We start from the raw sequence: 27745 nt of genomic DNA, 5'->3' as shown, positions 1-27745 counted from the left end.
CATTCTGAGACATTTTACAGACACTAGAATCAATGCATCTCCAACAAGCTCTTCAAACATATAGACCTATCCTTTGAAAACATTGTTCTGCTGCTATGAGTCCTGGATGTCCCCCAGAATGGGGAAATTTGAGCAGGTTTTTAAAGGGGGACAAATAAAAATGGACTTCTTTAAAATATTGGTCTCCAAGGTGTTTTAGGTTTCCCCTTTTTCGGAGACCAAAGAAGTTTGCGGATTTTGGATCCAAGACAGGTTAATGTGTTCAGCAGGAAGACCAACTATAGCTGAGAAAGAATATTTCCTTCATCATATCAGGCCAAGATACAGAGATCTGCGAGCAGTCAGAAAGCTCAAGCTAATAATATGCTGTCTCCTTTTTGATCCTCCTACAGCCTATACAAGACTTAATTCTTGATTCTAAAGGGCCTGCAATAGCAAAGATTGGCCTGCTGATTATTTCATTTATACACGTGTAAATCAAGACTACCACCACTGAAATCAATTGAGCTCCACCAGAGTAAAACCTGTGTAAGTGAGATCAGAATAATGCTCCATGTAAGGAGTATAGGAAAATAGCTATGAATGAATGAACTTCTCTGATCCTAAATCCCTTGTCATCAGAGATAAGGTCATGCTTCTCGAGTTTTAGACATCGTGACCAAATCCTCAGCTTGTGTAAATTAGAGTAGCTCCATTGAGTTCATGGGAGCTACTCTGATTTCCAACAGCTGAGATCAGGGCCCACATATCAAGAAAACACAAGTACACCTGTAAAATATACAGAAAAGGCTAGCACTAATAGGAGACGATTAACAGTGGGCAGACACTCACGGTGAATAAAGGTAATACCTTACTCTATGAATAGCCCTTCTGATTTCTATGGAACTACTTGAGAAATAAGGTGCTACTCAATATGAGTAAGAAAGTCAGAGTCTGGCATCACATTTCTAACACATTGTTACTTCTCCTTCCCTTCCCCTCCCCCCAACTTGTACTGACACTGCAGGATCAGGCTTTAGGTCGGGGTGGCCAACCTGTGGCTCTGGAGCCACATGCGGCTCTTCAGAAGTTAATATGTGGCTCCTTGTATAGACACCAACTCTGGGGCTGGAGCTACAGGCACCAACTTTCCAATGTGCCGGGGATGGCTCACTGCTCAACCCCTGGCTCTGCCACAGACCTTGCCCCCCCTCTACCCCTTCCCGCCCCCTCCCCTGAGCCTACAGTGCCCTTGCTCCTCCTCCCAGAGCCTCCTGCATGCCACAAAACACCTGATCAGGAGGTGCGGGGAGGGAGTGGGAGGTGCTCATCAGCGGGGCTGCCAGTGGGTGGGAGGCACTGGGAGCAGCGTGGGGGAGTTGATGGTGGGCTACTGACGTATTACTGTGGCTCTGGCAATGTACATTGATAAATTCTGGCTCCTTCTCAGGCTCAGGTTGGCCACCCCTGCCTTAAGGGAACACATCATCTTCTAGGATTGTGCCTTTTATTCCCATATGTCACCTAAGATGCTAAGCATCTCTAATTGGAATTTTATAATTTTTGGACATAAACTATGATCCCAGTTCTGCAGCCTTCACTCCAATGAAATAGTCTTTACTCATGCCAGCAGCTCCACTGACTTCAAGTACTTCAATGATTTAGGGGGTCAGGACCAGGCTTTAGCTGTTTAATAGTATTTTCTATTCAGCTACATCTCCAAGAGATAGTACTGTGAGTTAAACAGCTAATGAGTTTTCATTCTATTAAAACAAATGGAATAACAGAAACCTGAATCAGAAACTTGGAATGCTATCTTAGAGCAGAGACTTCCTTCACCCTAACTCATCATATGTCATCACCGATCTTATTCCTGCACACAGATCATGGTAACATATCATCAAAGCCCTCTCCGTTCAGATATGAAACCAGGGTTAAGTGACAGATAGCATCCACATTGATGCTAATCTCTCTCTCAAGAGCTGTAGGAAATGGGAATAAAGAGAGGATTGTTAGATTGATGTCAGTATGATTAATTATGGGGGTCCCTTTTGCTGAGAAAGATTTTCTAGTTCTTCCACCAAGGCTGACACGCTCCCACCTCCTCAGCAATAGCAATATTAGAATTCCTTCTCCTGACAGGCTATCCAGAATCCATACTAATGTAATTTGGTAGGTCATTGACACATTGGTTAATTATAGCAGGGTTAAGTTAAATACTCTATGAATGACTATGGACTGGGAGCTGATGATATAGAATCAAACTATTATTTTGATACAATCATCAAAAAATGAATACCTTTGAGTGGTTCCTGGCTATCCCTAGTGAAAATGATTGGTAATAAAAGATTAGGAAAGAAGTAGACTGTAATACAATTTAAAATTAGAATAGATTATGCAGTCCTGTCCATCTAGCTGCCTTTAGTCTCCATCACTGCAGTACGTAAGCAACTGCCCAAGTATTTAAAAACAATGTTCTCTCCCATTCCCCCCTCCCTTCACAATCTATAGGAAAAATAACTTAGGAAGCAGGGTGGAATATGTGTATGTCTATTTACATACCTCATTGGGGGAAAGACAAAAGGAAGGGATAAGATTTGCATTTAGCTTTGAATGTGATGAAGCTCATGGTTATTCCTAATCTTGCAGGGGTGAGTTTCATAATTCAGGTCCAGCTCCTATAAAACTTCTTTGTTCTCCTCTCAGAAGCCTTTTCCTGTTGGTTACCAGTTTCATGGTGAGAGAGATCACATTGCACATGCAGAGGCTCTCTCTTCTATAACTAACGAGGGCCAACCCCAGGGAGGGCTTTTAAGTTCAGGACAGAGACCTTGAATTGGACTCTATTCAACAGGGAGCCAGCATAGAGAAGAGCTGGGCTAAGTAGTGTGTTCACAATGATTCATGTTGCTAAGCAGCCAGACTGCTATATTTTGTGCTAGCTGAAGCTTTTTCCGTTTCGTCATTCCTAGTTAACAAGCTAGCCAATACCAAACCTCAGAGTACATATAGCTGAAACAACCAAGAGAGAGGCAACCTAAACAAGCATCCAGATACTGCTTTGTTGATTTACTTGTATAAGAGGGCAAACCCAGGGCACATATCTTGGGTGCTTCTGCTACAACTACAAGGGAAAAGCTACAGATAAAGACTACGCATGTTAAAAGGCCATTTTAACTGAGCAATTGTTGGCAACACTGATCTCGAGAAAAGGAGGCAATGCCATATCTTCATAGCTATGAGTCATGCAAAAATGATAACATCTAAGAGAACAGTTTTATTACTACAATATCTGGAGCGCAATTGCAAAGCAATCTGACATTTATTTGCACTGGTTGACCTACTGCCCTCTCAACCCCTAGCATATCCATAATCTTCCATACAATATGGTCACAAATTGAGCCGGCTGGAAAGAGATCAAGCAGTGTGTAAATCAAAGGCTTGACGAGTAAAAAACAACAAAAGCAGCCCTGCCAGATGCCATATGAAATTTTGTCACCAGGCAGGAAATTAAAATCACATGCTGCAGTATATGTGGCACACAGAGGCATGTCTGCCCCTGTAACTATCTGCACCTGACTGGTCATCTCAGAAAGATCCCCAAACACTTATGTACATGGAGCTTGGAATGTGTTCTCATAACTTTGGGCACTGATTGGAATAATGTGTAAATCTTTGTGTATTATTCAAATACCCTTATCTCTTGATGGTCATGGAAACGACACCTCTTCCCTCCTAGCATTATTTTTGCAGTATTTATATTACTGCAAACTGTATACTGTGAGCAAGAACCTGGTTTTGGGAAAGGTGGCATGCCTGGCTGGCACAGAGTGACTCTAGGCCAACTCCCTCAACCCTCCTCTGACCATGGGTTTGTCAAGGCATTCCAGGGGGAGGTGAGTGGCAAGGGCATCCTGCCCTTCAGTAATCCCTGGCTGATGTAATGGCTCATATGAGACTGTTACCAGCTGGCATACTTTAGAGGAGGCCTGATCAATAGGGTGAAGAGAGCAGGAAGTGGCATGTAGTTTTGCACCCCTTCTGAGGGATGTGGGCATGGCTTTAGCACTTGTAAGGAGTAAGTCCTATAAATGGGTGGTACCATCTCTTTAAGGTTGCTAAGGGAAGCAGTTACCTGTTCTACTACGTTCCTCTGTAGACAATCTGTGGGACAAGTGACACAGTCACTGAAATGCACTAGGGGTGGCAATGTGGGGTCTGAGAAAAACCCAGAATGCTAACTCTGTTTTATAGCCCAAGCCACAGCTCCAAGAGCAAGGTGGGCTGGAACATGACTCTCCCCTCAGTGTTGATGGATTACTGGTAAATGTAGTTCCCGGACAGTCAGTGGTAGCTTGGAGTTGGGACAAATCACGATGGGAGAGAAGTAGCTTCTTTCACCCAGATGAGCCCTAGAAGGAGGGCCAGATAACCCACACAGGACTTTTTACTTTGGAAAAAGGATAGTGAAGCAGAGCATCTATGCTAGGAGAAGCCAGGGTTTGAGAAAGGACTGGGAATCAGGCCCTTTGGGGAGGGACTGTATTAATTTCTGAATGACACAGGGAGGCAAGAGTGTTATCACTCCTAGTAGATGTGCTTCCTCCTTCAGAGGTACCTGTATCTTTGGGGATGGGGGAAGTTTGGACTCTTATTTTAATCAGCATCCTGAGAAAGTAAACTAAACCCTCCTCCAGATATGCAGATCTGGGTTTCTAACCTGTCAAGACACCAAAACAAGACTAGATTCAGTGCAGGGTTTATGCCTGCCTACTCTGGAAACTTCACCAAGGAACAAGGCTGCAGAAACACTAACTGTCTGCAAACTCCCCTATTCTGGTGGAGGGAATATAAGGAGTTAGCACACCCTGAAAAATTGGGGGAGCTGGCCAAAGAGAGGGCATAGTCAATATTTGAGAATTGACAGCAGGTCCAGTACCTTCCCTCAGCAGATCCTGTTGGTGGAAATTAGGCAAAGCTTGGGAGTGCAAACCACCCAGCAGAAACCTCAAGAATGTACTGACACAGAAATATTGCCTACCCTGAACTGAGTGAATTCCTTCCTTCCTGCATAGGGAATTATACCTTCCTGCACCAGCTTTCCTGAAGCTGGCAATAAAGGTATTAAAAAGTGATGCTAGACAATGGCTCCCCTCAAGCTTGCTAAAGAGAACTCCAGACACAAACCTCCAAGCAGCTGAATCAAAGCACTTCCCCCCCCCCTTTTAATTCCTCTAGAACAACCTAAAGAAATGACAGAAACAGGAACTGTTGTCGTCAGTTCAGTAAAAGCAAGATGCTAAAGACCTAGCTTTACTAGCATCATCTCTAATCTCTCATGCTCTTGCATCACATCTCACTGGATGAAAGCAATTAGAACACATATGTTTCCCCATTCCAAGTACTAAAAGGTTAATACTTGGAAATCAGCAACTGCCAAGAACAAATTCCCCCACCCACTCATCTACCCCCAGCTTTGAAGTGTTTTCTTTTGAGCTTTACCTTGGCACACTGGCCAAATAAGTCACAAGTTTCCGAAGGTCTTCCTGCCTTATTCTATCGTGATTGCTGCGTGCTGGAAAGGTCAGGATGGGACCACCTCGTTTATCACGGCCACCTGCAGAAAATAAAGGATTGTTAGAAAATCAGGCAGGAAGCACATGTCAAAAAAAGTATGTGCACTGAATTGATAAACTTAAATTACTGTATGTTCAAGACCCCTTATTCATTTGTAGATTTCAGAATCACTTAATTGAGCAAGACATTCTCACATTTGCTGGAGTGCCAAGGAAAGGAAAAAATGCAAGAAAACTTCTTGCTGATGTTTCTTTTTACCTTAACTTAAACCCATCAAAGCTTCTAATATAACAGTTAATACAACCAGCCAATGCTAACAAAATCCTATCATCAGCGAGAGTTAAATGTGACAAAACCCGAAGAGCTGAAATCTTTTTCAGTGTTACCCAATCTGCATTGCTTCTTTGGTCCCTAAGTAAAATTTATGTAGTAGGACATTTTAATGTATCTAGCAATTGCTTACAAATTCAAAGTTTAATTAAAATCTGGTGTCTGGCTCCTAGAGCTTCTCATTTGTAGGATGCATTTAACAATTGGCATGAGAATTTTGAGGTATTTTATGTAGTTTCATTGCCCCTTGAAAAAAAAATCCAGGAGAACTGCCAATGTCTGGTACCAAATGTCTCACAGAAATTCTTAAAATACATTGTCATTAAAATGCTATTGGATGACTCTGAATCACAGAATCATACACATTAGAGATGAACACAAACTGTTGGAATATCTTTTATTCTCTTCGGTTAAAAAAGTCTGGACAGCTTGAAACTGAAACTTGTTGCCTTACTCAATCTTTTGCTCTTTCTTCATTTGCTATTGTAGAGTTTGTCTCAGGAAATTTTGAACTGTTGTATTTGTTTTTAATGTTGAGTCGGAAAATAGAGCAAAGCTTCAGTTTAACATATAATAAAGAGTTGAAGGGACCTTGCAGATAAATAAAAATATATTAGTTAAATTTTGATCTCTTCCAAAGGAAATAGCATCCCTTTATTAGAAAAATCACTTCTGAGACAGGAACTCACACATTTCTGTGAACTAGATCATCGGGCTGAGCGAGGGGAAGAAATATTCAAGGACAGGTCTGAAATAAATACACTCTTGTTCTGCAAGGGGATGAGCACCTTCAGCTTCCATAGGAGTTGAAAGCATTCCAAACCTCGCAGTATCAGGCCTTAATACTATAAACACTGGGCCCCACTTCCATGGAAGTGAATGGGGACTTCAATGAAAACCACAACAGGTTCATTGTATCCATTTGTTGCTTGTTCTTCAAAGGTCACATATACGAGGTTTCAATAGAAGGAGATGGGGTTGAGGAGGAATGCCCAAGGTCCTCTGAGCAAGAGAGAGAGATTCCTAAGGGACTCTGTTGTGGGGAGAGGGATAGTATGAGGGAAGAGCTGGATATGGGAAGATGAGAGAAGGTTCATGTAGAGCTTTCAGGTCTGCATGAACCTCAGATGTGTACAATGAGCCTAAGTCCCTGTGAACCCCTGGGATTTGAAGGGGCAGTTATAGGCTTACCACAACTGTGCAGAGCCAACCTGGCACATTTCACATGGCTCTGCGGTTCTATCCATTGAGTCTAACTGATGGAGATTGGACAAGGAGACTGATGCCAGCCAGCCCTGCAGAATTCTGAGGTGCAGTTGGGCGTATTGAACCATGTGAGTGACCCATGCAACCCAGAAGCCTCAAACACCACACAAGTGACATGTGAACTGGAAGCCTCAAATAGTTTTGTACTGTTGTGACTAGGTGAGCCTTCAAACCTATAACAATTGATTGGATTGCCTGGAACCTGGAGTTCAGAAGAAAGGCCCTCACTTGAGATAAATCCAATACAGTCCCTGTAAACTCTATCCTCTGGACTGGGGAGAGGAGAGATTTTTCCTCTGTTGATGAACAGTCGCAGAGCTGTGAATGTTGACTAGATCAGGGCAATGCTGTTCTGTAGTTGCAGTCTGGACAAGCCCCTGATCAGCCAGGCATCCAGATAGTAGTAAACCTGAACTCCTGAGCTTCGGAGGAATGCGGCTCTATTGCCGTGACTTTTCTAAGACACTGGGAGCTGCTGACAGGACAACAGTCAGTATAGTGAACTGGGAAGGATTTTGACTTACCAGAAATCTGAGGTACTTCCTGTGAACTTGATTGATTTCCAAATGGAAGTAGGCATCTTTTAAGTCGGGGCGGCATACCAGTCTCTAGGGTCCAGGGAAGGGATAATAGAAGCTAAGGTGACCATATGAATGTGTTGAGTTGACGCAGGTCTAAAATTGGACTGAGACCCTCTTTTGCTTTTGGGATTAGGAAATAACAGGAATAAAACCTCTTCCCTCTGAGACGGCATGGAAGCTCCTCTATGGCAATGACACTCAACCTTTCCAGACTATTGTACCCCTTTCAGGAGTCTGATCTGTCTTGCATACCCCAAGTTTCACCTCACTTAAGAGCTACTTGCTTACAAAATCAAATACACAAAAATGTAACAGCACACTATTACTGAAAAATTGCTTACTTTCTCATTTTTACCATAAATTATAAAATAATATGTTTGGAATATAAATATTGACTTACTTTTCAGTATATAGAACAGTATAAACAAGTTACTGCCTATATGAAATTTTAGTTTGTACTGACTTGACTAGTGCATTTCATGTAGCCTGTTGTAAAACTAGGCAAATATCTAGAGGAGTTTATGTACCCCCTGGAAGACTTCTGCATACCCCTGGTTGAGAACCATTGCTCTATGGCTCCCAAACGAAGAAGTGATTGAATTGCATGGATAAGGAGTTTCTTGTAAGAGTGGTCCCTGAAGAGGGACAGGCAGAGTGAATGAGAGCAAAGGGTAAAAGCAAATTGGAGAGTATTCCATTTCCACAATGCTCAAGACCCACTGGTTGGAAGAAATTCAGGACCAAGCACTGTGGAAGCGGGATAGACAGTTTGAGGAGATGAAGGAGTTTGGGTGTGGAGAGATGGAGGCTGGTAATAGACCTTGATCAGCCCATCAAAGTGATTGCTTTGCACTTCCCAGGTGTCTTGAAGGGCCCGGAGCTGGAGCCAAAGCAGCAGGAGGGTAAGGCCTATGCCTATAACCCCTGAGCCTCTTTTTTGACAGGTCCAGTTGAGAAGGAGGAGCAGCATATTGGTGCAACTGCTGGGCCCTATAGTGCTTCCTGACTGGGGCAGGTGCGTATAGACCTAGGGCCTTTAAGGTGGCTCTAGCATCCTTAAGTTCATGGAGCTTGCTGTCCATCTGGTCCAAGAATAGAAAAGAACCCTTAAACGGCAAGTCCTGGATTCTATTCTGGACTTCAATGGGAAGATCAGAAGACTGCAACCAGGATGATCTACACGTGGCAACTACAGAAACCATAGTTCCAGCAGCCAAGTCTGCTGCATCCAGCCCTGCCTACAATGACGTTCTCATGACTACAGTGAAGTTCTCTGCCCTCATAGACCAGGGAGGAAAACTCCTGCCTAGCATTTTGTAGAAGCAGCTCTCTGAACTTTTCCATGGAGCCCCACAAATTAAAATCATGTCACCCCAACAAAGCCTATTCGTTAGCGATATGCAGCTGCAAATGCTCTGTCAAATAAATCTTTCTGACAAATAAGTCTAGCTTTTTAGCATCTTGCGATTTGGGGGTGGCAGCCTGGTGCCTCTCTTGCTCTCTCACTATCTGCTGTGATGACTAATGAGCTCAGAGGTGAGAGGGAGTATAAAGGTACTCAAAACCTTGAAAGGATACATAGTACTTCCTTTCTTCCCCTTTAGAGTTGGGAGGCAAAAAGAGGATGGAATCTGTCATGAAGCCTTTACAGGCTCTAGTATTGCATCATTAATTGGCAAAGGTAGCCTGGAGGAACCCTGTGATGGATCACCTCTTGCAAGCGCTCCCTGGCTGAGTGCATGTGTGTGTGCCTGCACTCTCTCTCTCTTTGTGATGGGTCTTCACTGACTCAGCCCAAGTCATACACAGTCTGACTGTGAGATAAAAGACAAGCAAACCCCTTTTGGGCTACAAGTCCAACAGGGGCTTCTCTCAGTGCCCTCTGTAATGTCTCTCTTTGTCTCTGCTCTGGACTAGAGCAGTGCCCCAGGGCACCTTCCCTGGAGGCAATGTCTTCATTCTCTCAGGATCTTTCTGGCCCCAGCTCCTCAGCTGGGCCACTACAGTTCAGTCATCCTTCTGGGATGCCTCAAAGTCCAGGCCACTTTCCCAGTGACTGCTGGGGCGGGGACCCAGGCCCACCCTCTACTCCAGGTCCCACCCCAGGAACCCTATAGATAGCAGTTGTCCGCAATGTCCCTTTAAATAAACTGCATTGCTGCTATAATTCTCTAGACCACTTCCCCATGGCTCCCGCACATTCTTCACCCTTACCTTGGGGCCTTGTCCTGGTGGAATCCCAGCAGCCAGCCCAGAGCACTAGCCATTCTACACCAGCTCTAGCAAAGAACTGATCTCAGTCTAGCCCTGCAGCTCTTCTTATACTAGCCTGCTGGGCCCTGATTAACTGTTTCCCACATAGCTGCTCTAGGCAGTGTGGAGGACCACTCTGCTTCCCTCTTCTGGGGCATGGTGTGTCAGGGCCACAAGGCCTCCAGCAGGGGGGCCTCAGGGCCTAGTCCACCCTGTCACAGATGCACAGATAATAAAATGTCTATCAGGTGATGTGAGGACTCCCTGACCACCTCCATCTGTATGCCCAGCCACTCTCTTTAACAACTCCTGATAAATTTTAAAATTATCGGGAGCGGGGGGTGAAGTTGTCCTGGACAAAGTGGCCTGATCTGTAGAGGATGAAGAGGATGCCAAGACTGAAGGGGGTATAATTCCTTCTACTGTCTGTTGCTCTGGTTCCGGAACATCTTCCTGATGTTTGGTACAAGACCCAGTACTGGACTCTGGGCACAGAGCCGCTTGGTGCACAGACTCTCCCCTTCTAGACTAGGGCACTAAATATGACAGTGTGGGGAAGATCTGGAAGCTGGAGGAAATCCTCAAGGGTTCCAAAATGACCACTGGTACAGGGCAGGGCCCCACTGTCCTGGCCACATTAACACGGCAGGTCCCATTTAAGGTCACAGTGGTAGGTCAGAAGAGAGGATCTTTGAGGAAACTGGCAGATCCTGCTTTGGGGTTATGAGATGTAAGATCCCACCTCAGAGTCCAACAATAAAGATTCCCCTTCCTCTGACCATGGTGGGGCTGAACCAGTTCCTCTTATCAGACTTACAGGATGGAGACCTTCCCTTGGCTTGGGTCTCTATGGAAGTTCTGTATTTCTTCCTTGGTAAAAGTGAAGGAGAATGGTGCCAGGATTCCACTAAAGCTAGAGGCATGCTTCTCACTGATGTTGCACCACTCAAAACCAATTCAAACCGTGACGGCTCCAACCGTGGCCAGAACACTGCCTCCATTAGCAGAAATTTCAGCCTAGCCTCCCTATCCTTTTTCATCCCAGGCCTGACCTCCCTGCAAATCTGGCACTGGTCCTTTATTTGTGCTTCCCCCAAAGCCCATTAGCCGGAGCATACCTTGGCACTGTGAATAGAAAACTCTCCAAAATGGGGAAAACAACAAATCCAAAAAACTTTTTTTTTTAAACACAACAAAAACTTACTAACTATCCTAACCTGAAGACTAGACTAACTACACACACACAAACCATTTACAAAGGTGAGAGAGAACTGTTCTGTTCTGGCATTGAACAGAGTTCCAACAACCATTGCAGGCAGTAAAAAGGAAATGAGCTGGGCTAGAGATGACTCTGCTCTTTATACCTGCATGCAGTGGTGCACAGCAGCAGGGGGAGCTCAAACTACCCAATGGGTACCGCTGAGGGAAAACGTTTCCATCGGCAATGCACTGAGTACACTGACACCAAGTACGGAATGCACATGTGCAATCACTCAAAGAAGAATGTGTCTGGCTTTCCAAGGACATGTAAGGGGAGAAGAAAGCACAAAAAGCTCTCTTCTCTTGAACCCCTGAGCAACAAAGGGACAAGAAGTCTAGTTCCTAAAAGCAGTCTGGGCATGTAGAAGGGACTTTGCTGCAGCCGCTGAAAGGGTGTAGCAATGGGCATGCTTCCCAGGAACAAACAGGAAGCTCTAGGCAGAATTCTGCCTCCCCCGGGGATGAGGTGGCTGTGCACCATTCAGCACGAACATAGGGATGTGCCATAATTAATATTTCCCAGGCTGAATTGTAGACTGATATAGGCCCAGTTCAGCTTTCATATAAAAATCAAAAACTCTAGATTTGAGCATATTCATTCTTCATTGAGATTATTTCACACACCATAACAATACCAAAACCATTATGTCATCACTGAAGTATCAGGCAGGAAGGAAAGATGACCCGCATGAAAGAAAGCCAACATAGTAATATAAGGATCTTCAGCTACAGCAATAGAAATACAGGCCAAGTACATTTCTGGCTTATCTTTGAGTCAGTTTGAAAGTCCTCTTTTAACAGTTCATCTAATTGTCCTCCAGGGAACAGAGCAGATAATACTAGATCACACAATCTGAAGTCACAAGGTCAGATTGGGGAAAATGAGCCAATTCTCTCTGGAGAAGCAAAGATTCTGCAGTGACCTAGTTGAAGTTTTTTCAGACGATGGAAGGATATATGAAATGACTCTGAACCAATTATTTTCACTTCTGCAGCATGCAAGAGCTAGAAGGCAGGTAGTAAACTTTGAGAAAGCTGAGCCAAAAAGAACTGTTTAGGAAACAAATGTTTCTTATGCATGGTAAGAAATACAGTACCCCAATTTGTGTAACAGGGTGAAATATTCATTGAAAATATAATGCACCACACAAATGTAACCATTTTCCTGTTTTCCAATTATCCACAAACAGGTTACGATTTTTATGAATTTTTGTATTATTTACAATTATTTGACAAAGAGTTTGCATGAACAAATTTTATTCTAGAATTTCTTCCAAAATCTCTCTATATATTCCTGTTCCATTTTAGAACTTGGGGAATCAATGGGCACTATTAGTAATAATAATTAGCTCTTCTACAGCACTTTATGCCCAGGGATCTCAGAGGCCTTCACAAAGGAAGTTAAGTATCATTAGTCCCATTATACTGAGGAAAGTGAGGCACAGGGAAGTTAAGTGGGTTGCCGAAAGTCACCCCTCATGGAATAGCCAGGACTAAAAACCACATCCCCCAAGTTCCAGTTCAGTGCTCTGGGGTAAACTCCTTACTGGTTCCATGGGTGGCTAAAAATCTTTCTTGGCCTCAATTTAAAATATTACAGAAACTCTGCCCCTGCACAGAAATTATCCATCTATAGGAACAATCTCATCCCAAGTCAATTTTCACTTGAATGCTGTTTTCTGTGCAGACTGTTTTTTCCTAGATCCATGTAGGATTTGTTTAACGTAAAAAATGCAATGGTGAGTAGAGAGTCTTGATTGCTCTTGTGGCACTTTAGAGACTAACAAATTTATTAGAGCATAAGCTTTCGTAAGCTACAGCTCACTTCATCGGATGCATTTGGTGGAAAAGACAGAGGAGAGATTGATATACACACAGAGAGAACATGAAACAATGGGTTTATCATACACACTGTAAGGAGAAGGATCACTTAAGATGAGCAACCACCAGCAGCAGGGGGGGGAAAGGAGGAAAACCTTTCATGGTGACAAGCAAGGTAGGCTATTTCCAGCAGTTAACAAGAACATCTGAGGAACAGTGGGGGGTAGGGTGGGGGGGGAGAAATAACATGGGGAAATAGTTTTACTTTGTGTAATGACTCATCCATTCCCAGTCTCTATTCAAGCCTAAGTTAATTGTATCCAGTTTGCAAATTAATTCCAATTCAGCAATTTCTCGTTGGAGTCTGGTTTTGAAGTTTTTTTTGTTAAAGGACAGCCACCCTCAGATCTGTAATCGAGTGACCGGAGAGATTGAAGTGTTCTCCAACTGGTTTTTGAATGTTATAATTCTTGATGTCTGATTTGTGTCCATTTATTTTTTACGTAAAGATTTTCCAGTTTGACCAATGTACATGGCAGAGGGGCATTGCTGGCACATGATGGCATATATCACATTGGTAGATGCGCAGGTGAACGAGCCTCTGACAGTGTGGCTGATGTGATTAGGCCCTATGATGGTGTCCCCTGAATAGATATGTGGACAGAGTTGGCAACGGGCTTTGTTGCAAGGATAGGTTCCTGTGTTGGTGGTTCTGTTGTGTGGTGTGTGGTTGCTGGTGAGTATTTGCTTCAGATTGGGGGGCTGTCTGTAAGCAAGGACTGGCCTGTCTCCCAAGATCTGTGAGAGTGATGGGTCGTCCTTCAGGATAGGTTGTAGATCCTTGATGATGCGTTGGAGAGGTTTTAGTTGGGGGCTGAAGGTGATGGCTAGTGGCGTTTCTGTTATTTTCTTTGTTGGGCCTCTCCTGTAGTAGGTGACTTCTGGGTACTTTTCTGGCTCTGTCAATCTGTTTCTTCACTTCAGCAGGTGGGTATTGTAGTTGTAGGAATGCATGATAGAGATCTTGTAGGTGTTTGTCTCTGTCTGAGGGGTTGGAGCAAATGCAGTTATATCGTAGAGCTTGGCTGTAGACAATGGATCGTGTGGTATGATCTGGATGAAAGCTAGAGGCTTAGACTGATATGCCATCATGTGCCAGCAATGCCCCTCTGCCATGTACATCGGTCAAACTGGAAAATCTCTACGTAAAAGAATAAATGGACAGAAATCAGACGTCAAGAATTATAACATTCAAAAACCAGTTGGAGAACACTTCAATCTCTCTGGTCACTCGATTACAGACCTGAGGGTGGCTATCCTTCAACAAAAAAACTTCAAAACCAGACTCCAACGAGAGATTGCTGAATTGGAATTAATTTGCAAACTGGATACAATTAACTTAGGCTTGAATAGAGACTGGGAACGGATGAGTCATTATACAAAGTAAAACTATTTCCCCATGTTATTTCTCCCCCCCCCCCACCCTACCCCCCACTGTTCCTCAGATGTTCTTGTTAACTGCTGGAAATAGCCTACCTTGCTTGTCACCATGAAAGGCTTCCCTCCTTCCCCCCCCCGCCCCGCTGCTGGTGGTGGCTCACCTTAAGTGATCCCTCTCCTTACGGTGTGTATGATAAAACCCATTGTTTCATGTTCTCTGTGGGTGTATATCAATCTCCCCACTGTATTTTCCACCAAATGCATCCGATGAAGTGAGCTGTAGCTCACGAAAGCTTATGCTCAAATACATTTGTTAGTCTCTAAGGTGCCACAAGTACTCCTTTTCTTCTAGTTGAAGGAGTGGAAGCTGATTTCAGGAGCAGCATTTGTGTAGCCTGGGAGGTGGTCAGGTGAGATATGGGGAAAGGTCAGAGAAGAGGAGGTTGCAGTTGCTGAAGCAGGTGATGACTAACTGATGAACAAAGGATTTTGCAGTAGGAATGCAGAGGACAGGATTGGTATATAGTTATATGATTAAATGTTTGTTGTCTGTTCGTTTTGTGCCCACACACCTTCCTTTCTACACAGCACTAATAACCATGGAATATGTGTTTGCCTCTGTAAATCAGTACAAACCCTGTAAAAAACTTACCTTGGAAAATAATTTTAAAATATTAACCTTTTGTTTTAGTATTTAATAAATGTAGTTAACAAACTTAATGGCATGTTTGATTACTGCAGCTCATGCCTGTGGGCCCTGTGGGAGGCAAGAGATAGGGCATATCAACAAGAGCAATCAAGTTTCAGAGTAGCAGCTGTGTTAGTCTGTATTCGCAAAAAGAAAAGGAGTACTTGTGGCACCTTAGAGACTAACAAATTTTATCGGACGTTAGGAAGATCATCAATGGATTGTAGTTTCCTCAGGAAGTCAGTGGTGTTTCGAAGATAGCTGGGAGTGCTGGTAATGTAGGGCCTGAGGAGGGAGTCTACATAGCCAGACAATCGTGCTGTCAGGGTGCCAGTGCCTGAGATGATGGGGCGTCCAGGATTTCCAGGTTTATGGATATTGGGTAGCAGATAGAATACCCCAGGTATTTAGTTACCAAAAGAAACTACAGCATTTGCTCAAGAAACTCCCTGAAAAAGCACAAGAACAAATCCGCACAGACACACCCCTAGAACCCTGACCTGGGGTCATCCATAACTATTTCACATTTGGGGACAATGTATACCTTCAAATCAGTGGCACTGCGATGGGTACCCGCATGGCCCCACAGTATGCCAACATTTTTATGGCTGACTTAGAACAACGCTTCCTCAGCTCTCGTCCCCTAATGCCCCTACTCTACTTGCGCTACATTGATGACATCTTCATCATCTGGACCCATGGAAAAGAAGCCCTTGAGGAATTCCACCATGATTTCAATAATTTCCATCCCACCATCAACCTCAGCCTGGACCAGTCCACACACGAGATCCACTTCCTGGACACTACGGTGCTAATACACAGTGGTCACATAAACACCAACCTATATCGGAAACCTGCCCACTATGCCTACCTACATGCCTCTAGCTTTCATCCAGATCATACCACACGATCCATTGTCTACAGCCAAGCTCTACGATATAACCCCATTTGCTCCAACTCCTCAGACAGAGACAAACACCTACAAGATCTCTATCATGCATTCCTACAACTACAATACCCACCTGCTGAAGTGAAGAAACAGATTGACAGAGCCAGAAGAGTACCCAGAAGTCACCTACTACAGGAGAGGCCCAACAAAGAAAATAACAGAACGCCACTAGCCATCACCTTCAGCCCCCAACTAAAACCTCTCCAACGCATCATCAAGGATCTACAACCTATCCTGAAGGACGACCCATCACTCTCACAGATCTTGGGAGACAGGCCAGTCCTTGCTTACAGACAGCCCCCCAACCTGAAGCAAATACTCACCAGCAACCACACACCACACAACAGAACCATTAACCCAGGAACCTATCCTTGCAACAAAGCCCATTGCCAACTCTGTCCACATATCTATTCAGGGGACACCATCACAGGGCCTAATCACATCAGCCACACTATCAGAGGCTCGTTCACCTGCGCATCTACCAATGTGATATATGCCATCATGTGCCAGCAATGCCCCTCTGCCATGTACATTGGTCAAACTGGAAAATCTTTACGTAAAAAATAAATGGACACAAATCAGACATCAAGAATTATAACATTCAAAAACCAGTTGGAGAACACTTCAATCTCTCCGGTCACTCGATTACAGATCTGAGGGTGGCTGTCCTTTAACAAAAAAAACTTCAAAACCAGACTCCAACGAGAAATTGCTGAATTGGAATTAATTTGCAAACTGGATACAATTAACTTAGGCTTGAATAGAGACTGGGAATGGATGAGTCATTACACAAAGTAAAACTATTTCCCCATGTTATTTCTCCCCCCCCACCCTACCCCCCACTGTTCCTCAGATGTTCTTGTTAACTGCTGGAAATAGCCTACCTTGCTTGTCACCATGAAAGGTTTTCCTCCTTTCCCCCCCCCTGCTGCTGGTGGTTGCTCATCTTAAGTGATCCTTCTCCTTACGGCGTGTATGATAAAACCCAATGTTTCATGTTCTCTGTGTGTGTATATCAATCTCCCCACTCTATTTTCCACCAAATGCATCCGATGAAGTGAGCTGTAGCTCATGAAAGCTTATGCTCAAATAAATTTGTTAGTCTCTAAGGTGCCACAAGTACTCCTTTTCTTTTTGCGAATACAGACTAACACGGCTGCTACTCTGACTCCTGCAGCTGTGACCATGGCACTCCCCTATGGTAATCTCTCCTGCAATGCACAATTCACCCACTAGATGTCTCTATGCATTACATAGAGTCTTGGGTAGGGCAAAGGTCACATTGGGGAACAACAGCTCTGCCCACTAACATGCTCAGATACTACAGTGTTGGGCAGATGTTACCTCATTTGAGATGGTCACCACCTCAATATGTAGAGATTATAGAATGGGGTGAATTTCAGCCAATAGAGTTTAGAGAACAAATTAAGGCACCTCTTCCTGGTAGAAACCTTCAGTGAATAGTGATAGTAGAACACATAAATGCTACCACTAGAGACTCAGGTCCCCATGCTAGGGGTCTCCAATTAAGTCACATAATACAGTGGAGCTTTCTAGTCCCTTACTGGATGTATGAATTGCCTCAGGTCCCATGTGCTAGGAGTCTCTGGTTCCTGCTAGGAAGTGTGGCAGGTCTTTGGTTCCCTGCGCCAATGTAGACTCTTCTCAACTTGGCAGCTCTGGGGGTTGTGTTGATCCTGGTCTGTCTTCTTCTCTTCCTGGGCTGTTTTTCTTTCTCACTAGCTGCTCCTCCCTGGCTGCAGACACCAGGCACTCTTCCCTGCAGCAGAAGCCCCTTGGTGCCATTCCCAAGGACCTTCCACTGCTGGCTCCTCCTGCGATTGTTCACCCACCCACAGGAAAAGGCTTGTGGTGGCAGCTCCTCCTCTTGCTCCCCTTGCACGCAGCTGCTGGCAAACCAACTTCTTGAGCTGAGGCTTTCATGTCCCAGAACTTTTTAATTTTGCCATCAGTGCCTCTGACTAGCCAATGGTAACAATGAGGGCTGGAAAGAAGTGAGGTAAGATGGTGGACAACTCAGAGAGTATGATATATAGGCATGCACCAGCCCAATTCAAGCCTTGGCACATGGTGTGTTCCCTGATAAACAAGGGAGACAAAACAGGGACTCAAGTTGTGTGGAAGCTTCTTTGTTGTGACTATTGTTTGTATCTCTTTTCTTTAATAAACAGCTGCTGTAAAAGATGGGCTGTGATTCCATCTATCATGCTTCACTTTCAAAGGTCTTGCACCATTCCACTCTACATATATCAGTTCTTATTCACTCTCCCACTGACTATATTCTATTCAAAAGCTCTGCCTGCTTTCCATTTTGTACTCCGGAATGTGGAATGGTAGACAAAAATGGCCCGTGTTGCTGTCCCACACACTCCTGACAAATGGGAGTTCAGTGAGACTACGTGCATGAATATGCACTTGTCAGTGGGAATAAGGGTTCCACAGTGGCACTAAGTGACTTGTCTTTGCCACTGAATTGCCTTGTGGCCTAAGGCAGGATTAAAACACAGGAGTCCTGGCCTCGATTCCCATGTATATCTTAGTTCAAAGAATATATTGCCTCACCAGACTATCTTAGATCAAAACATAAATCTCCATGACAAATGCAGAGTTAGCACCATAAGCAACTTTCCAAAGAAAATGAAATGCTACTCAAAAGGGATTTTACCTTCAGTTTTTATTGACAGCTGAATGATAAGGAGGAACTGTGCTGAACCAGGAGACAGAATGAGCTCAGTTTAGTTCACAGACCTCTATATTATGAGGAACAATATGCTGAGGAGTCCTAACCGTAATCAACAAACTTTTTAGGGAAGCATAATTTCAATCCATGTATATCTAGAGTCTCAAAGAAAGTAATGATCCTTTCCTTTCCCTGGCTGAGCTGAGTCTGAGAACCTGAGTTCTAGCCTGAGCCCAAATGTCTAAATTGCAATTTTTAGACCCACAGCCCAAGCCCTGCAAGCCCAACTAAGCTGAACTGGAAACTGAGACTGCATGCCTCATGTTTTGGGTTTTTTTGTTTTTTTTTAAATCACAGTATAGATGTACCCTCAGAAGTATGAGGCAGTGAAGAATGAGGCCCTCTGTTCACACCTGGAGCTCCCAGTGTGACACTGTGACCAAAAAAGCTAATGTGATCAAGGGATGCATAAACAGAGGTCTCTCGAATAGGAATAGAGGGGTTATTTTATTTCTATATTTGGCACTGGTAGAACCGCTGCTGGAATACTGTGCCCACAATTTAAGAAAGATGATAAACTGGAGAGGGTTCAGAGAAGAGCCACAAGAATGATTAAAGGATTAGAAAACAAGCATAATAGTGATAGACTCAAGGCGCTCAATCTATTTAGCTTAACACAGAGCCGGCTAAGGGATGGCTTGATTACAGTCTGTAAGTACCTACATGAGGAACACACGTTTAATAATGGTCTCTTCAATCTAGCAGACAAAGGTATAACACAATCCAATGACTGGAAGTTGAAGCTAGTCAAATTCAGACTGCAAATAGGGCTTATATTTTTAATGATGAGAGTAATTAACCATTGGAACAACTTACCAAGGGCTGTGGTAAATTCTCCATCATTAGATCAAGATTGTATGTTTTTCTAAAATATATGCTATAGGAATTATTTTGGAGAAGTCCTATGGCCTGTGCTATATAGGAGGTCACACTATATGACCACAATGGTCCCTTCTGGCATTAGAATCTATGAATCTATGGTACAATACATCTGAAAAGCAGGTGCTGACAGAGCATTGTGTGTGACAGCTCCTCAACTTCAAATTCCACTCCCATTCCTCACCTGAAACAGCCTGACTGAGTTGACTTTCCAGGCATGCTGCAAAACCATCTGTATGAGTTGGCATTTGGGATGGTGGTTGGGGATAGGGTTTCCTATGGGAATATGAGGGATGAGGAGATTTTGATTTGACTTGTAATGTGTTTTTGTTGACTGGTGACTGTGTTTATATGTGGAGGAATTGTGGGGCAATATGCTCTGCCTTGGTAATAACTTTTGTAGTGTAATTGTAATTGGTGGCCAGGCCTGTGATAAGCAGTCTTTTACATGCACTTATTTAAATCTAACTAAATTTTAAAAACCCCTGTCAATTACCCCACTGAAGAAAAATCTCCCCCATATTATCCCAGGAAAGGTGAAGAGAGTTAGGCAGCCACAGTTGATCACCTGCCTTGGCTCAACCTGCCTCTCTGATTTGATATCAACACAAATAATCATCGGGGACCCTAGCTTCTGATGTTAATCAGTGAAGATTAACAGTGTATTCAATTGATTTTAATTTGACTGACTGAATGGATTTTACACAACCATGGCATGTAAACAAGACCCAATTACAGCCAAGTAGGGGATTTTTCAAATAAACAAAACACCCAGTGAGTTAGACCAATGTTGGACTTGTGTACTGGTTTCAGGTGCTTTCACTGTTCGCACACCTGAATGTTTACTGCTACACTTTTTACTTCCTTGCCTACCACACTACTGTATGAGAACCGACTGGCACTGAACTGGCAGGGACTTGGAGCAACTCTACAAATGCTATGAAAATGAGTTTCCTTATAATTTACAAATTTCAGGATAAATATTTTTAAAAGACAGTCTCAAAGCTTTGCTTCCCATAGTCGGCAATCATGGCCAGTTTTCATACCTCCCTGCATGAGGAAGATGTCTTACATGGCTGAAGCTCATCAGTCTAGAGGTGTGGCATTAACTGCATGTTCAGTTTTGTGCCTTGGCACTTGTTAGTCAGCCTTGGGAAAATGCCATATTTCTGCTTGCATGAATTTCATGCAGGGAACATCTTTTCAGAGGTCAAAAATCCCACTAAGAGACAGCAAAGGAAACAAATATCACCTAGAAAAATCAACAACCTCACTAAAACCTGCAGCTGCAATCTATAGGATTGTCTCAATTTAAAAACAAGTCACCTCTTTGGGTCCTCACACTCTGGGACCAGCCTCTCCCCAGCCCTGACAATATTAATAAGTAAGGCTTGGTTTAAATATGAATGAAAAGTTGCTCCAGTGAGTGTCTGAGTGCATTTCCATTAGAGTGGATGTATGAAACCTGGAATCTACTAGAAGTGCTTCAGGAACAAGGAGTGGATATATGATGACACTGCCACCACTAGGCACTAGATCAAGCAAGTGGAAAACCTGTCAAAGTGTCTCTGTGACTGAGTGTGCAGAGCTTCCTGAAAGAACCCTCTTGGGCCAGAAACAACCCGCCTTGATTCCTCCACCAGGACAAACACCATTGTCCTCATCAAGAAGCAGGGATGTTTACTGAGCTATAGAGAGCTTTCAGCACTGAGTATGTGTGTGGCTACTGTATCTGTAAGGTCTAGAAAAGTGTCTTTACGGAAGTCAAAAGACTGGTCAGTTGGTAGCCACTTTGCAACAAGAGCAGGGTTGGAGGCACCAGATGTAGCTTGTACAGAAGGATTTTCTTGCTATGCAAACAATTTGGGGTTTTTGCAGTTATTTTAGTCTTCTTCTTGTTGTTACTCTGACCCAATTAAAGTCACTGTGGTCAATTAAAAGGGCTATTTGGCTGATTGGATTTTGGGACACACCACACTTAGAAGCCTATGTAGATTGTCCTAGAAACCAGTGCTGAGCGCAGTGAGTTTGTATTGAGTCCTGATTCTAATTTGGAGTCTAGCAAGGTCTTGCGAGCCCATGGAAACAAAATTTGGGAGGGCGAGATTTTTACCCTCTCGTTTGTCTAGGTTGAAAGCAGTTGAGCCTCATTGATGACTCAGCCAGTCAGTACAGGTGGCCTCATTAACCTTAAACAAGCCAATTAAGGAAGCACATAAATGAGGTCTCTCCCTACTCAGAAGGGAGACAGGTGGATCGCTTTTGGCAGGCTGTTAGTGTCTAGGAGCCAGGACAGTGAGTGCTGGCAGATACTAACTAATCTCTGCTAAAATGGTTTGATTTAGACCACAGCTATTGTTAAAACATATGGAGAGAAATATGGCCACTGACTCTGCATCCTGCTAATGTTTTATCTGAGAGTCACAGCAACCTGTGAAAAAAGCCAGAAACCATCGAGAGAGTTTTTATTTCTCTTTCAGTCTTAAACTCCTGGTTAAAGCATCTATGCAGACCCAGAGCCCCTCCACATCTCTCCCTACAGATTAATTTATTTCTCACAATATCAGCAGGCTCAGGTCTAATCAAAAGTCTTGGTGGTTTCATAATCAGAAATCTTCCTTTTTCCCTTCAAAGCAAATCCTGGATCACTTCATCAGCAAATGCTAAAGGAACAAAATGACATCCCAAACAATGTTGTTTTAATTTTAACAAACTAGTTTCCCTTTTTATCATTATGATCAGTTTAAAATCACACCTAGGAATTAACATTTTCTACAACAAAAATTTGAAAGAAATGAAAAAAAGTTGCATTTGAAATTAACAAGAGAATTTTTCTTTAAATGAAAAACATCAAATTGAAACAAAAATTTCAGCTTTGGGGTTCTCCCTCTTTTCTTTTCCTCCTCACTGGAAAAGAGAGGGAAACAACATTTTGATTTGAATCAAAACTTTAATTTGGATGAAAAATCTTTTATACAAATGTTTTTGTATTGTTCTAAAAGCTTTTGTTTTTTTAAACTTAAAAATTTGATTAGCCAGCTCTGTTCACAATCCAACATGTTCCAGAGTATTTCAGAAATGGGTATCTCAGTCTGCTCTAATGAGTTAAGAGCTTCCCTAACAGCAGAGATGGACCCAGGTGGAAAAATTTGGATCTAAACTTTCTTAAAGTTTAGGAGGATTTTCAATCACTCCCTCTCTAAGAACAGGATTGAGCTATGCAATAAATGAATTTCACAGGGTACATCTAAAGGAAACTACCATTGCAGATATGTGATCCATGTACCTCTAGATGCAGTCAGGCCTTAATGTGTCAGTATCAAAGGGGTTTTTAGGGAAGCCAGTATCTTCCACCATAATATTGCTTTACCTTTGAGCTTGATTTTTCCAGACTCATTTTGAGGCTTAAAAACTAAACAACTAAAGGCTTCCTTTTTGATTCATCCTGTCAGGCCTAAATTTAGTAAAACTTAATTGCAAGGTTTCAGAGTATCAGCCGTGTTAGTCTGTATCCGTAAAAAGAAAAGGAGTACTTGTGGCACCCTAGAGACTAACAAATTTATTGGAGCATAAGCTTTAAGTGAGCTGTAGCTCACGAAAGCTTATGCTCTAATAAATTTGTTAGTCTCTAAGGTGCCACAAGTACTCCTTTTCTTTTTTAATTGCAAGGGTAGCCTTTCATCTTATCTATTTATATTCAATGTCTTCCCCTCAAAGACCATCCAGTAAAGATCTCTGTCTTCAGCCTCTTAGACTTAGAAGTCACTGTTTCTTCAATTAATGTGTAAGACATAAGCTGACTGCGTGCTTTTGGGGTAGCAAAGCTTAATGAATTACTGAGGGATGACAGAACAGTTTCACTGTCCAGTTGCTTCCTGTTTAGTGTCCTCTGTTGTGTGCAGTTAGTCAAAACAAAAAAAGCCTTTGGTAAAGGCTTAGTTTGAGCTCTGCATAACGCATGCCATAAATACATGTTCCCAAAACAATTAAACCTTTCTTCCTATGTCTATTGATTTCCCCATGCTCGGTCAGTCTCCCAGAAATTTGGAGAGCTTAAAACTTTCCATCCTTGCCTTAAAACATAAACAGATGCTACCTGTATGAAATGTTAAAACCTACATGCTGCAGTTTAGTTGGACTGTATTTGCCTGTAGAGATTGGAATTTGCTGTGAAGCGTTCTGCAAAAATGTCTTAGGTATGAAATTAAATAAGAACAAATGATATTCTGATATGTTCATCCTTCAGGCATCTGAAATCAACAAGATGACATTCATAACGATGAATATCATTCTGGGGCGTATTAACAGCAGTGTTGTTATGTAAGACATGGAGGATAATAGTTCCACTCTAGTTGGCACTGGAAAGGCCTTAGGTGGAGTATTGTGTCCAGTTTTGGGTACCACTCCTTAAGAGATGTGGACAAACTGGGGAAAGTACAGAGGAGAGCAACAAAAATGATACAAGATTTAGAAAACAATCTATGAGGAAAGGCTAAAAAAATGGGTGTTTAGTCTTGAGAAAAGTAGATTGAGGGTATGTCTACATTGCATTTTAAAAGCCCGTGGCAACAAGTCTTAAAACCTAGATCTCAGATTCAACCTTGTGCTACGGCACTAAAAGCAGCAGGGTAGATGTTGCAGCTCAGTCTGGAGCTCAGGTTTTGACACCCACTGTCTCCCAAGGCTTCAGAGCAGAGGTTCCAGCCCAAGCCCAAATATCTGCACAACTGTTTTCGGCGCCATAGCATGAGTCCAATCTGAAGGCCCAAGCTCTGAGACTTGGTGTCGCAGGTTTTAAAATGCACTCTAGGTTTATAGTCTTGAAATATGCTAAGGGCTACTATAAAGAGGAGGATTATCAATTGTTCTCCATGTCCACTGAAGGTAGGACAAGATGTAATCAGCTTAATGTGCAGCAAGGGAGATTTAGGTTAGATATTAGGAACAACTTCTTAACTATAATAATAGTTAAGTAGTAGAATAGGTTACTAAAGAGATTGTAGAATTCCCAGGGGATTGTCTGTGGGAACCAGATTGGGTCCCCTGGCACCCATTGCGGTGTCTGAAGAAGTCAGACCTGGCTAGCTTACTATCAGAGCCTTTAGGTAAGAAAAATGTATGCAGAGTGTTTGTTATTTTAAAATCTTTTTTCTTTAAATGTTTTGTTCCTACTGCAAAATAAAGAATACTGTAGTTTCAGAGGCCGTCTGGTCCCTATATTCACCACTAGTCACAGACTCCCAAAGGGAAGAACTGCAGATATTCAACTCAGTCTGACTTGCTGGGTAAGCACAGTTGATACACAGGGCACTGTAGCCCAAGGGCTGGTCTAAGGGTGGGACAATTGTGGAATTCGGCACCAGGCTAAGTAAAGGGAGAAGGTCTACACCTGAGGGGGTGTACTTGGACAGATCAGAAAGGAGAAATAGGTGCAGGTAGCCCTGTAACCATGACAAAAACTCACCCACATAAATTCACTCTTCAAATGGACCATCTGTATTTCTCATGCACATAGAATCATAGAATATCAGGGTTGGAAGGGACCCCAGAAGGTCATCTAGTCCAACCCCCTGCTCAAAGCAGGACCAAGTCCCAGTTAAATCATCCTAGCCAGGGCTTTGTCAAGCCTGACCTTAAAAACCTCTAAGGAAGGAGATTCTACCACCTCCCTAGGTAACGCATTCCAGTGTTTCACCACCCTCTTAGTGAAAAAGTTTTTCCTAATATCCAATCTAAACCTCCCCCATTGCAACTTGAGACCATTACTCCTCGTTCTGTCATCTGCTACCATTGAGAACAGTCTAGAGCCATCCTCTTTGAAACCCCCTTTCAGGTAGTTGAAAGCAGCTATCAAATCCCCCCTCATTCTTCTCTTCTGCAGACTAAACAATCCCAGCTCCCTCAGCCTCTCCTCATAAGTCATGTGCTCTAGACCCCTAATCATTTTTGTTGCCCTTCGCTGTACTCTTTCCAATTTATCCACATCCTTCTTGTAGTGTGGGGCCCAAAACTGGACACAGTACTCCAGATGAGGCCTCACCAGTGTCGAATAGAGGGGAACGATCACGTCCCTCGATCTGCTCGCTATGCCCCTACTTATACATCCCAAAATGCCATTGGCCTTCTTGGCAACAAGGGCACACTGCTGACTCATATCCAGCTTCTCGTCCACTGTCACCCCTAGGTCCTTTTCCGCAGAACTGCTGCCGAGCCATTCGGTCCCTAGTCTGTAGCGGTGCATTGGATTCTTCCATCCTAAGTGCAGGACCCTGCACTTATCCTTATTGAACCTCATTAGATTTCTTTTGGCCCAATCTTCCAATTTGTCTAGGTCCTTCTGTATCCTATCCCTCCCCTCCAGCGTATCTACCACTCCTCCCAGTTTAGTATCATCCGCAAATTTGCTGAGAGTGCAATCCACACCATCCTCCAGATCATTTATGATCATTTACATCTGTAATCACATCCTCTAGAACAGTGATTTACAAACTTTTCATATTCATGCCCCCCCATCCACATCCCCCAAGAGCCGGGAACGAGGCCACAGCACCTGGGATGTGGGGGGGGGAAGACTTGGACAGGTGTAAGGGGGCTGAGGCTTGGGGCGGGGCCAGGACTGGGAACCGAGCCACGGCCAGGGGCCGAGGCTAGGGCCACAGTCAAGTGCTGAGGCTGGGAGTGGGACCAGGAACCAGGGCCACGGCTGGGGGCAGGCCAGAGCAGAGCTAGGAGCAGAGTGGGGCTGGATGGCGCTCCCTCCCCATTCCTGATGGGGACTGGCCTGGGCCACTGCACCCATCTGAATGTTCCTCTGTGCCCCTCTAGAGAGGTGTACCCCAGTTTGAGGACTTCCACTCCAGAATGCTGTTTTCACCACACCTCACTGAAGTAATATCACCTACAACGTTTTTTGTTTCCTTACTTTCTGCTCATCCCCTTTTCACAATATACAAATCAATTTCTGGCTTCCAGTTCACCCCAATACTGTCAAACCCATATAAATCCATTACTGATCACAGCACAATGGATCAACTGAGCAAAGCCAAGGTCTTATTATGGTATATGCCATAAGCAAGTAGCAAAAGCCTCTAGTAGGCCCACTGCTTAAACTGTTTTCGTGTGGTCAATTAAGAAAACAATCAAATTTCCATGATGCAGCCACATTGTACCTGCAGCTGTAAGGATTGTGTCTCTGTTTGTTAGTACTGGAAATGGAATCCTCCTGTGCTGTTTATAAAGAATTCATATTTGATACACATGGTAGCTCACTGGGTTATTGGAAGAAATGAAGAACCAGTTCAGAGAAAATCATAGCCTTCCCCACCTTCCAATCCTCCAGAGGCAGTTCTAGAACTAACTTTTAGGTGGGACAATCTAACTGGTCTTAGCTGCACCTCAACTCTGTAATTAGGGTTGCCAACTTTCTAATAGTAGAAAACTGAACATCCTTGTGCCGGCCCAATTTCCGAGGGCCCTCACCTTCCCCGCCCCTTCTCCAAGGCCCCTCCCCTGCTCACTCCATCCCCCCCCCCGCTCACTCTCCCCCACCCTTGCTCACTTGCTCATTTTCACCAGGCTGGGAAAGGAGGTTGGGGTGTGGGAGGGGGTGAGGGATCCACCTGGGGGTCGGGGCTCTGGGGTGGGGCCATGTATGAGGGGTTTGGGGTGCAGGAGGGGGCTCCAGGCTGGGGCCGAGGGGTTCAGAGTGCGGGAGGAGGCGGTGCAGGGTCTGGGAGGGAGTTTGGGTGTGGGAGGGGGCTCAGGGCTGGTCAGGGGGCTGAAATGCAGGAGGGGGGTGAGAGGTGCAGGCTCCAGGCAGCACTTACCCCAGACAGCTCCCAGGAAGGCCGGCATGTCCCTCCGGATCCCTGACCTGTTCTGTCCACAGGCGTTGCCCCTGAAGCTCCCATTGGCCGTGGCCAGTGGGAGTTGCAGAGCCGGTACTTGGGGTGGGGGCAGCG

At 43.9% G+C, this 27745-nt stretch overlaps 1 protein-coding gene across 6 annotated transcripts in view; it reads right to left on the bottom strand.

Moving 5' to 3' along the window:
- KALRN (kalirin RhoGEF kinase) overlaps window positions 1-27745 on the bottom strand; it is a 777539-nt gene that overhangs the window by 511668 nt on the left and 238126 nt on the right. For all 6 annotated transcript variants that reach the window (XM_038421355.2, XM_038421356.2, XM_038421358.2 and 3 more), the window contains exon 3: window positions 5482-5596. In XM_038421355.2, coding sequence (XP_038277283.1) covers window positions 5482-5596 — 115 coding nt within the window. The remainder of the gene's footprint in view (window positions 1-5481; window positions 5597-27745) is intronic.

The sequence above is a fragment of the Dermochelys coriacea genome, chromosome 11 (genome assembly GCF_009764565.3).
Source record: "Dermochelys coriacea isolate rDerCor1 chromosome 11, rDerCor1.pri.v4, whole genome shotgun sequence".
Lineage (NCBI taxonomy): Eukaryota > Metazoa > Chordata > Testudines > Dermochelyidae > Dermochelys > Dermochelys coriacea.
This window is presented reverse-complemented; position numbering and strand designations above follow the sequence as displayed.